Raw genomic sequence first — 12,856 nt, 5'->3', positions numbered from 1 at the left:
TTATCTAATCTAACCTTAACTAACATAAGGAGATCCTTCATTTGATATTTTAATTACTTCTATAATAATAAATAAAGAATAAACATGAAAAACAAGAAATAAAGTACTTACCTGTGTCTTCTTTTTTTTTGCTGTTGATAACACTTAACCCTACTTTTCTATACTAATGGTAGTAATGTACAAAATAATGCACCAAAGTACATAGAATTATATCATGCAAAAAGCAGACAATTTCCTCTAATTATCACAATTTTTCTGGATTTCTAACCATGTGACAAGAGCCATTACAAATTCATCCAAGCTAGTTGTTATCTTTCCAGATTGAATTAAGCTTGTACTAAAAGAGAAATTGACAATTCTCTATTCAGAAAACAATGTAATTTAATACATCATTTGATATATGAAAACCTTGGGTCTCTATTGGTTGTACATAATACAGAATTAAATCTAAAAGAGGATGCAACAGGTAGGTGTAACAACAGGGTTCGTACTTATTGGAGAGGAGGTAAATAAAACAAAGATGGGATGCCTACAAAAAATGTCACCTTTCTCACACTAGGGGAAATTTAGGATTTTTTTAAATATTGTCTTATAAAATTAAGAAATTAAAAACCTATATACTATTAAGATATGGATTATTAGCTATGATTTTGTGCTATGCCAATTTGTATAACATAAACAAACAGTAGTTTAATAAAATGTTGAATGTAAGTCACTAAAACCTCATGACATGTGCAGTAAATGATGTCTGGGCGAATAGAGATAAAATATAGGGGATTGATTGATTGATTCTGTGTAATGGATGCAACATGGATAGCCCATGGTGTAGCTTTGCACACACAAAAAAACAGATACTGGCCTTGACCTTTGCCTCAGGGGTCCTGATCTTAAACCAAGTTTTGATGATAAGCATATTTCACTTCTGACGTATCAAAAGTGATATACAAAGGTCACCCTTGAGAAAGAAACTTTTCTAACATATAGGAAATTAGTTTTACAATTACCTATTTGTAAATTGGCCATAAAGTCCTTTGGCCACTTTGAAGTGTCACAGCTGGGAAACAATATAATGTATGATTATCAGCACAATATACACAAAATGAGTCAATAAAAAGAAATTAATACATAGTCAGGGAGGGGCATATTTCTGAATTACATAATTCATTCTCCCTCAAGGGGTGTTGCAAAATAAATCACACTTTTTCCCCCAAAGTAATGATGAACTTGGTAGGACCACAAATATCATTACTTGTGAGAAAACATTATTTCAACATACTCTTGGGTATTTGACTCTCCAAATTTCATTTTTTGCAAAAACTTTTGAATCATGGTGCTCACTAGAACTCTGGTTTGTGTCACATGTGCTGCATTCTGGATGGTTCAGAAACTAGTCGCAGACATGCTCCAAGAATACAAGTTGGTGCTTTTGTTCTACAACACCCATAAGAAATATTGGAAACTTTGCCTGAATGTGAGAGACACAAACGTGAAACCTTGATTTGTGTTCTCACTGATGTGCTCACACAGACAGCCACAAAAACAGAGATGTTTGTTGCATTGCTGAAATCTTTTGCAAATTGATTAAAACTTGTGTGTGAAAACAATGGTGGCCCAGTCAAGCGATGTTGATACTTGGAATTACTTTTTGATTGAATTAAAATTTATTTTACTTTGTTATGCTCTCGGGGAAAGATGTGATTTATTTTTGCAACACCCCTTACCCAAAATGTTAACATTAACATTAGGATTTATATTTGAAATATAAATCAAACAAGTTAATAAGTTAAATAAATACATGTTACATGTATAAAAATTCAAGTGAGAGAAAAAAATCACTGGGAGATTAAGTTAACTGAAAAATCCTTCATTAATATAAAGATAAAAAAAATTAATTAAGAAATTCCACTTTGAAAATGAAACTATTAAAACTCACGAATTCTAATCATACAAAGAGCATCAAAACAAACAATCTCTTAATACGAGTAATGCCAAAAGTAAAGTGATAGTTCAATAGAATAGAATAGAGGGAGTCAAATGCATCAAGAGAGTATGTCACACTTTTACTTATGAAGGGTTGTCGCATGATGATTTATATGCAAGATGCATTGGAATCAGTCAATTCCAAATGGGTGGGAGATTCAAGACTTGTGGCATGCACAAAATATTTTTTTGCATATAGAGGGTAGCACTGAACGAGAATAGTTATTTATGTGAGAAGTGGTAATGTACCGTATCAGAAGCTGCACCTTAAAATGCCTGCTAATAATCCAATCTTCACCAGACATTCTTAGAAGCAGCTCCTCTACAGTTATTTGATTGTGTGATGGTGCACCATCCTGTATGAATATGGGTCTTAAATCACCATGTATTTGAACAGCTCATATTATTTTCCATAAACACAGGCAATAGCGCCATTTGCCTGTACTCATGAATTTCAGTAGTTTAAACAGGATGAGTCAATGATAAAATAGATGTAATCAATCTGAGACCAGTAGGTTGACTAAGGAACACATGAGGATTGTCAGTTCCCAAAATCCTCCAATTATGCATATTCATTTTTCTATGAAACATGAAATGTGCTTCATCAGTCTGTAAAATGATAATCAATAATGAGTGGAACTATAAATTTCAATTAGTTGGTTATTTGAACAATGTTAGCTAACTTAATCATAATTTTGATTAATCCTTTCTTTGTGGGTACCCTTTTCTGCACATCACAACCTTTTTACATAGTTATATTCAAATTTCAATTAAACTACTATATTATCAGTGTATATGAATAAGTTTGTCATCATAATGTAGTTAATAAATCAAAATTTAACATAAGTTTTAAGTTCTTAATTTTATAAGGAGATATAAAAAAAACCTCAATCTCACCTAGTATAAGAATTTTGAAACATGCTCTTCTAGGTCTTTCCTCTTCTCCAATTTATTTACCACCTCTCTGAGAAGTATGGAATTTAATGTAAATTACTCATTATAATATAGCTATTACTTAGGCAAAGCATAATTTTTATAGCCGTAAATCTCATTTGTTTATAGAGCCATGAAGTAAAAAATCAGACCCACTTGCTACATCCTCTCTTTCACAAATTGCCAATAGTTCTCTCTGACATTATATACTATATTATTTATAACCAATAGAAATCCAAAGTTTTAATCTATCATATGATATATTATAATACACTGTTTTCTGTTCAGAGAATTGTGTACCTTGCTTCCAGCTCAAAACTTTATTCCCACAGGAAACACATCGACAAACTTAGCTGAATTTTGAACAGCTCTTATCACATAGTTAAAAAGTCAAAAAAGTTATGACAGTTATAGGACATTATTTCCTACTTTAGGTGTTATTATTCTGTGTTTTTATATGCATTATTTAATCAATTAAAAAAATTAGTGTAATTGTACCATTAGTATAAAAAGTATGCTTAAGTTTTATCAACAGCGAAAAACATGAGGACCGAGGTAAAGTACTATTTCTGGTTTTTCCTGTGTAATATTTTTCTTTTATTATCATAAAAGTAAATAAAATGTAATAAATTAGAAACCTATAAGGTTAGATAAAGTTAAATTAGGTATGATACTGAAAAAAAAAAACATTATTCATGAGGTATGCTTGCAAGTAGCTCATCCATTATATAATTTGATACAGTAACAGGAGCTGCATGTTCACTGAGCAGGGTTTTCAATAGTACCAACAGTACAAGATTGTCAGTATCAGTACTGACCGGGTACTGCTAGTACCAGTGCTCAATCATCTCTAATCATGTGACTTGAGCAGTCAGAAATTCAACTATTCGTCCCAGTGTGTTCTCACGGGAAAATTGTTTTCCCATGAAACCAAATTGTCAATTATGGCAATGACTCAGTTGAAAACTAGGCTTTATACTGGTTATATATTTAATGGGAGTCTGCCTCAGAAAAAATATATTAGCAAATTGTAAATTAGAGCATGTCAGAGGTAGGCATGGAAAATGGTTACTGAATTTTCATTGATTGCTCTTTAGCCCCATAAGATTGAAGAATATAAAAATATAGCTTCAGAATACTGATGATAAAATTATGGAGAATATTTTACGTTACATTTCGTAGTTTTAAAAAAAAATCCAGATGAGTAGATAGCTCTACAACAAATATCCAAATTCTCACACTAGAGGAATTTGAGGTTGTTTTTAAATATTTTCTTACACAATTTAGAACTTAAAACTTATATAACATTAAAATTTGATTTGCTATCTACGGTTTGATGTCAAGATTGTTCGTATACCATGATAATTAAATAGCTTAATTAAATTTTGAATGTAACTCACTAATACGTCGTGACATGTGTAGTTTGACCTGCCTGCATGCTAAGGGTTAATAATACATCCACCTACCTAATATACAATCAGTCATGTAGGCACATTCACGTTCTCTTCCAGAGTGTGGGAGTCACCAGTTTCCCATATTTCATGCTATTGCTAATTTTCACGGTGAGATTTGCTTATTGACTGAAGTATGAACTCAACACTACCACATCAAACATTTATAATTCTGTGAAAAGCGAAGCTGAAATACCAGAGAAGGCATTCAGTCAAAACTTTGAAGATGGGACATGTGATAACAGATATTATAAACCAATACCAGTACTGCTGGTACTGAAGATCCAGTACTGATACTTGACACCGAGTACTACCAGTATTGACTTCAAACTCTGTCGCCAAGTGATTTACAATTAGCATGGTGGGATTATTAGTTAGACACAGTAAAAAGGTCAATATAACAATAAACTTAAGTATCAACAAATGTATAGTTATGAGCTTTAAGCTATTTCGGATACACAATTGTGTTTCGTGTTACAATTTGCAGCCATTCTAGAAAGAAAAAAGGGTAAATCAGAATTATTTCCTAATTTTTTATGGTGGTTGCAAAGTCAGTCAAATCAACTGAATTTGTATAGGGTTAAGGTAGAGAAAATAACTGATAAAATATAAAGTTTTTCTGAAAGAAAGGTTTGATATTTATTCACAACTTTCAGATGAAGAAGAGCATTTTCAATCTTAACATGAAAATCACTCAGAGCAGTGAATAACTTGGGTGAGTTTGACTTCATATATTCACAAAGAAATTTTTAGTAATAATAATTAAAAAACGTAATCTATTTTGTGTATATACATATATATGGAAAACAAAATGAATATCTGTGACAATAACTATCTTTCAATATGAAAACAAGTAACAGGATCTGATAATTTATGTAGTCATCAGTTTCATAATTTGAGTATAATTGATTAAGATTTCCTTAGCAAACTGTATAAACGTACCTGCTATGTTTCAAGGTGCACTGGTAAAGTGGAAATCTTTCATGCTCTTTACTTTACTTGTAGTTTAAGCACATCTTTAAAAAAATGCACTTTATTATCGGTAACAATTTTTGCTTAAATAATATGAATTAGTTTACAGTAACTTATGAGATTGTTTCTCATCACTAAACTATACAAAATTTTCTTACCGAACATTTACCAAAAATTGTTTCAACATCAATGTTGGAATCAAAATTGGTTCGAGTATCTTGAAGTACTTCCCACTTGCTATTTGCAGCCTTCAATTGCTTCTGGTGACGAGGAGGAATCTCAGAAATTCTTGAATACCACTGAAGAACAGCTCTATGATTTTCATTATTTCCTTCACCTAAAATTTTGTAATACATATGGTAAAAAATTGAGAGTAAAGTAAGTATACACAGAGATAAAGAGTTAACTGCACCTTGCAAGAATGAGTTGCATATACAAATGCAGTGGGCTATCATCATACCACTAGCATATACTTGGTTCAAACAATCCAACAGTGCAATGCCACCATAGGCAACCGTATGGTTGTAAGATACTTCACACCCATCTCCAAGGGATAACACAGTAGCAACCAGGTGCACAATACAGAAACCATCAACTTGAGAATTAACTACCCATAACATAATTAATTGCATGAGCAAAGAAAGATCAGTACACACCAGGACCACTGAAACAATATCCCTCCCCATATAAGACTGATGCTACCATTACCAACATCACAAACTGGTCATCCAGAAGCCATTCTTCCTAATTCACTAGATTCACATATTCCACGTAACTGTGCACTAGGTAATTCACAGATCTCACCCTTGTACAAAAGTATAAACCACGAGTAAAAAAGTGCTCCCCACAGACTTTGGTTAGAGAAAGATAAACTGTAGAAAACTTGAAGAAAAATAGCTTGCAAGTATTAGATGGAAGTTTATGAAATACTGAAAAAGGGATAAGGGGGTGCTTGAAAAACTGTCATAAGAAATGGGTAATTTGCTACCAATCATGACTTTCCAAGATTTTTATGAACCATGTAGAATGAATCTCTGGGTAGTTACCTATCAAACCATGCATCCATGTGGTTTGCTTAAACACAGCCCTGAAAAAAAGACATTCATGCACAGTAAAGTTTGTCAAGAAGTATGGTCTAACACTGATCTAGCTACCCTTCAATAAAGCTTGTTACAATAGAAATTGTAGCATAGTGCATAACCATGGTAACCAGACTGAATATTTATGGTCAACAACCAAGGGAGTAAAATCGAAGAACAACATGCGATCTCTGAGTATTAGCACATACATTCACATATGTTTAAAACAGTATTCATATAGCTAATTTCAGGCCAACTTGGAAAGTATTAATGACAAAAACTTAAGTATTTCTTAAAGAATATCCATACCACATATTCTAATACTCAATATTTTTTACATATAGCACACAACACAGTACATAAATCCATTCACTTTTAAGCATTAAAATATAGAGTGTTGATTATGTTATACCAAAATGATTTTGAATGTGCAAATCAACATGTACCATGTCACTCACAAATGATATAAACTCACTAGATGGCATGTAACTTTCTTCTGATGTTGCTGGGTGTTCTGTATGTAGTGTGATGCCATCAAATATTACTTTTGGGAGGCATATGATACAGTCCTTTTAATGCAAAATATTCATAAACTCAGACAACAAAGATGTCTTCAGATCTAAGATTTAGAATTCCAAGATGGGGATATTCCTTGTGCTTAATGGCATTGGAAAACAAAGGAATATCGAAAAACTTGGGGCACCAGGACCATTCAGAAAGAGACCTGCAAGAAGTTGCACCCCCAGTCAGGAAAGCAAAGTGTTGCATTGTGAAAAGAAAAACACACAAACTCATAGGTCAGTGACAAAAGCCATCTGTATGTCCCAAGCAACAGTATGCAACATAATAAAGAAAAATCTACTTTTGAAAGATCAAACACAAGTCATGTACACACATATTCCTTCCACAACATATCCATTCAACCACTGCATACCTCAACAGCTGAAAAATGAAAAACGTATTCATGCTATTCTATAGAAGGACATATGTCAAGCCACCAGATGCAGCACCAAAAGATTTATGTACAACTGAAATGGATGCTAGGGAACTGCCATTTTTGTGTATTATACATGCAAGAAGTAGTAAAGTACTTTAGACATGAAAGTCTTAAGCCTTTTGCAAAGGAAACTACATTGCATGTCTATTGTCAAAACAGCGATCGGGTAGACAATCAATGGACACGAGGACACGAATATGGTAAGGCTCTAAAATCATTTTAATACAACATACTCAACCTCTTTATTTGTGTAAAATGTGGGATCACTCACTGAGATTCTTTGTCTGCAACAACAAACTGTTTTTAGTGTATTCATATAAAATTCAGTAATTAGATACAGAATATTATATATTTTTAAAATTTTGTTTGAGTGCTACTATAGCTGAAACATGAAACTATTTCATGGATGTATGTATCAAGTCATCCAGATCATCAAAGTGAAACTGGAAAAATAAATTTTTGTTCAGATATTCATTAACAGGATCAAGATGTTAGACAAGTAAATAACCATGTCTTTAGTTGGTAAAGATTAAGAGCATTTGGTATGTGATTCCATTCAATTGATGCTAATGTTAACATTAAACGAGATAATAAACAAAACTGTCTTATCATACTATATTTTAATTTTCAAACATTTCCTGGTCAAGTATCTAGGTGTAGCATATTCACTGAATCTATGTTAGATATGTAACTCAAGATTCAGCAATCTGAAACTTCAAGTAACTTCAAAGGACCTTCTTTAGCCAGAACATTCTGAAGCTACTTGCAAATGATGCTGTGATGATACTGTCATAGAACTATTATGCAAAGTCTTGATAAGGTAAATACAATTAAAATTAAGTTAAGCAGTCTGCTATGAAATGCTGTATGTAGCTAATATGATAATGTATCAATAGTCATTTTAACAGATAATAAAAATAAACTTATTTTCAAAATAAACTTGAATGCAGCAAAAAAAGACAAAACTGTATGCTGCATTTTCATTTCAGACAAATCACAACTGCCTTGTTTGCAGCATATTATATTACCAAGCAAAATAATTGTCAGTAATTGACTGAGAAATTGGGAGTTTAAAATCTAATTATGGTTAGGGCAATCTTGTGATGATCCAAAGTAAATACACGCAGCAAATCACCATTTTGAATAAACATTTCATTAATACATGAAAATGCATCATATTATTCAGACTGGCTCTGAAGCTAAAGGTATCATCAGAGGCAAAATCACTAAAGCATCAGTTACTGCTGAGCCCTGGCATGTGTTCACTACTACATCTCTCACTCAATCAAGCCATAAATGTATATAAAAGCAAATATAATTTTCAAAGCTAGTAAATCAAATTGGTTATAGTTGGCTAATAAACAGTCAACCAAGAAACTGAAGTCAAGTGAGATAAGAGGATATGTTAAGGAAATAAATAAATTCATATGGATCTGAACATGTTCCATTTACTGCAACATCTGCTCCAAATGTAATAAACTATACATTGGCAAAACTTCATGCAAATTAGGGGATAGATTCAATAAACATCTTCAACAAATAAAAAAAACTTGACTTTCCAGCACTTAGACATTTTAACTCAAACAGCCATACCCTAGCAAATTTACCAGTCTTGGCTCTCAAACATCACCATTTAACAGGAACAAAAGAGAAACAGCCAAATATAAAGAGATTTTTTAAATTAGGTACCAAACCTCTTGAAACGAACAAATGCTTTTCTTTTCCTTACATGATTTTATTATCAGTTTGAATGTTCTGTTGTTTATAATTTTTTATTTAGCTTATCTACTTCTTGTTATTACATTGTTTTAATTGCACTTTGCCCTGTTGTTAAGTGTATGTTGTTTGTCTTAAGTCGTACATTCACACAAGTTATTAAACATAAAATTGTCATTAATTCCTTTTTCATATTTAGCCTGACAAATAGAAGTTGCTCAAGACCTTTATATATGAAATAAACATTGTGTTTTTACAGTGATTTTATCTTATGTCATATTTCCCAATGCTATGTGGATTTCAAGTTATTATTAGAAGCTATATATACATTTTAAAATGTTGCAATTTAGATGTTACATAGTGCATCACATTACGATCAAGTCAGTCCTAGAATATTTGGGAATATTAAGGAAGAGGTTTTGCAAACTATCTAAACAAGGATTAGATTATAAATATAGGTAAGCCAGTAGATTGATTGAGTAAGCTTACAGTGATGTATCAAGAAGACACAAGAATTCTTTTCTAGCCAGTAAAGTGAATCAGTGTATTTACATTTTTGAATTTGTTAGCTATTGTACATATTGAGTAACTCAGTACAAGTAAGTTGATCTTTAAGTTAATGTAGTACACTTAACATGTCTGCAGGAATAAAAGTAATGACATAAAATTACATTCACTTGAGGGAAAGCTATCAGGAAGATTACGTTCCCTCGTGTATTTTGATCCCTGGTCTGTAAACTTAAGCCTAAAAGTTTAAAAATGTACCAGCCTGTAAAGGTTGTTAAGGAGGAAATAATCTAATAGTTATTGTTACATAGACAGGACTTAAAGTTACTTTCACAAAATAATATCAAAACAACTGCCAATGAAAGAACAATGATACAATAAGTTGAAATCTTTTAAGCTTTGGAAACCTAGATCCAGACCAATTCCTGTTTAATTAATTATAAACTTGTGGAATAGTTTGCTTGATGACAGTATTTTGGTGTGTAGATTTTTCAATATTTTTTCAATAGATATGTATGTGAAGAGCAACGTTAAATTTTGGTTTTACAGTTTAGGGGTGTGTGTGTTGTTGTTGGCTATATTTTCATTGTTTTAGTTCAGTTTGTTCATCTCCATTTTTAAATTTTGATAACGTTGGTATGGTATCTGGTTTTAATATATTATCCTCTTTGGTAACAAATTATAGCAAGATAATAAAGTCATTTGAACATACCCTGCTGTATTTGATTCACCAGAAAATGTAAGAAACTAATCCCTGAACCCTTTTTTGCTTCTGTTATTGTTCCAATAAGCCAAATAATACATCATCTTCCCACTAAAGTTTCAAAATGATTACTCCATCTACTAAGGTTAATGGCAGTTGATATTTGATTTCTGTGACAATGCTGTTGGAGATAGCTAAGTGCTTCCAAAACACTGCATATGTGAAGCATAACAAAATATTGAGTTTTTTCACTATTTTTTGAACTTTTGGTTAATTGTTTTTAAAGTGACACATGTTATAATAGACACTAAAACATCATATTTTTGTAAATAAAAAATATTGATTCATAAATCACTATAAAAGAAATTCTGAAAGTCTAGGCATACATGAATGGCCATTACACAGGTATCCCTATGCAAGAAATTTTGCCAAACAATGAAATGCAAGTTATTGGAAATTATTAATTAAATGTTAATTAAAATTTTAAAGTCATCAAGTCTTATAATGTCCAGTTAAATTTGATCGGTATCTGTAAATCCTCCCCTCTCCACTCTTAAAGAGGAATGAAAGATCATTTTAACCATGAAAACATAAATCAAAAACGTAATTTTAGTTTAATATCCAAATATTTGCATTTTAAGGCTTCCAACTCTGTGTATATAGTGATAAAAGTGGTACATTATATATAATTACACCAAAAACTTCTCTCTTAAGAAACTTTTAAGGAAACAGGTTTAATTGTAAATAAACTTGTTACACTTTTTTAAGACATAATTAACAGATAAGATTTTATGTCATCTAAAAAGAGAAATAAAGTGGTAGGTACCGAAAGCAAAAACATATTCAGTACTTGAAGATCTGAATTAGATAATGTCAAAAAAGTAAAATAAAATACAATATTTTTTCAAGTACTTTCCTTACCTGTATCAAAAAGGTCTTGTACTTGTCCCACAAAACAGTTTTGTAGATTTTCAGAGTCCATACAGTCATCATTACGCACTAACACAAAGTCTTTGACAGCTATTTTACAATTTGACAATGTACATTCACTACAAGAAAAAAAAAAAGGTAAACAGTGTTAATAATATATACAGTGAATTTTGGCATAGCTCTCACTGTATTAACATCATTCTATAATTTCTTGGAAAATGGTGTAACGTTTCAATTACTATTGAAAAAAAGCTATCTAAAATATATAGATTAGTTTATTTTTAATACATGGATAACAGACAATCCATCTGGTTCTTCAGGCTGTCCTTGAACACTTATCCTTGATATATAACAAAAATTTACACTACTCTTTACTTTACAAGAAGTTAGCAAGGGTACACATTTTTTGTTACAGACCACATGTCAAAATAATGCCTATTAAAAATTGTATAATGAGACCAGATTTTCTATTGATAACAATACTGATACATTAATTGGCAGAATTTTAACTTCAGACACATTGATTAAGATTTTATAGACAAGTAGTGAGGGGGAAAGAGATTTATGTGATTCATAATGATTGTCAGCAACAAATGTTCAGAGAGCAAACCTGGGGGTAATCATTTTAGATGTTAACATTTTCCTTAACAGAAAATGAATTTCCAATTATATAACTCTGTACCCAAAACCTATTTTCCTCTTCAAGTCATGCTAATCTGCCTGAGAGACTTGCATCCCATCTGCCTTGTGAAAACTACAACCTAAATATCACATGAAACATTTAGTTTGGAGTAGACCATGATGAAGTATCATGCAGCAAAACCCTCCACCAAAAGAGTGTAACACAACTTTTTGAACAAATACTTCCTCTACATTCACGCACAAAAATCCTCATTCTTTGATGAGGCAACATATAAAAGTAGGAACATGTATGGAAGTATCTGTCGGAAATACATTTTCATTAAGGAAAATGTTAATTTCCAATACGATCACTCACCTCCATACACAGAAAACTAAAATCCCGCTCTGAGAAGTTGGAAGGAATGGTGCAAAATTTACTTATATGAGCTCCCTTCAGCAAGTGTCCAAAGGAAGCCCATGGGGTGCGATATCCTATGGCTGGGGCTCCATAGGGGCACACTATGGGAGACCACATCTCATCTCATTCAGTGACTAAGACACACACAAGTCGTCAGACAGCCAATATATACAGTGAGGTTTGGGGCTCATTCAAACTGTACCATGTGTGCACAACTCCTCAACCATCTTTTTTATTGGTCAAAATCAGCTCTGGAAGAAGGACACTTGCAATAAGTATCAATGCACAGCTCCTCTATCTGAGCCCCATGCCAGTCCTGGGAGGAGGGAACCATATTGGACATAATTAGTATGAGTACTTATATTACCAATACTTGAATATGTATATGTATCTGTTCCTTATACGTTTCCACATTTCTTCATCAATCAGCACCAAACTTGACACAGAAGATGACATGAAGAAGGTCATGGGGGTTTGGATCCCCCCCCCCCATATAATTTCATGTTGATAGAACTATTAGAAAACAGTATGTCTTTCTTTTCGGTATTG

General features: G+C 32.1%; 1 protein-coding gene across 1 annotated transcript in view; it reads right to left on the bottom strand.

Annotated features, from left to right (window-relative positions):
* The window catches only part of LOC106465649 (origin recognition complex subunit 1-like), a 92,151-nt gene that overhangs the window by 72,228 nt on the left and 7,067 nt on the right, over positions 1 to 12,856 (bottom strand). Inside the window, exons 2-3 of the mRNA XM_013925884.2 lie at positions 11,260 to 11,387; positions 5,495 to 5,673 (exon numbers count right to left, since the gene is read on the bottom strand). Of these exons, the coding sequence (XP_013781338.2) occupies positions 5,495 to 5,673; positions 11,260 to 11,387 (307 nt within the window). The remainder of the gene's footprint in view (positions 1 to 5,494; positions 5,674 to 11,259; positions 11,388 to 12,856) is intronic.

Source organism: Limulus polyphemus, unplaced genomic scaffold, assembly GCF_000517525.1.
Source record: "Limulus polyphemus unplaced genomic scaffold, Limulus_polyphemus-2.1.2 Scaffold2012, whole genome shotgun sequence".
Lineage (NCBI taxonomy): Eukaryota > Metazoa > Arthropoda > Merostomata > Xiphosura > Limulidae > Limulus > Limulus polyphemus.
Note: the sequence above shows the minus strand (reverse complement) of the source record. Positions and strands in the feature narration are given on the sequence as shown.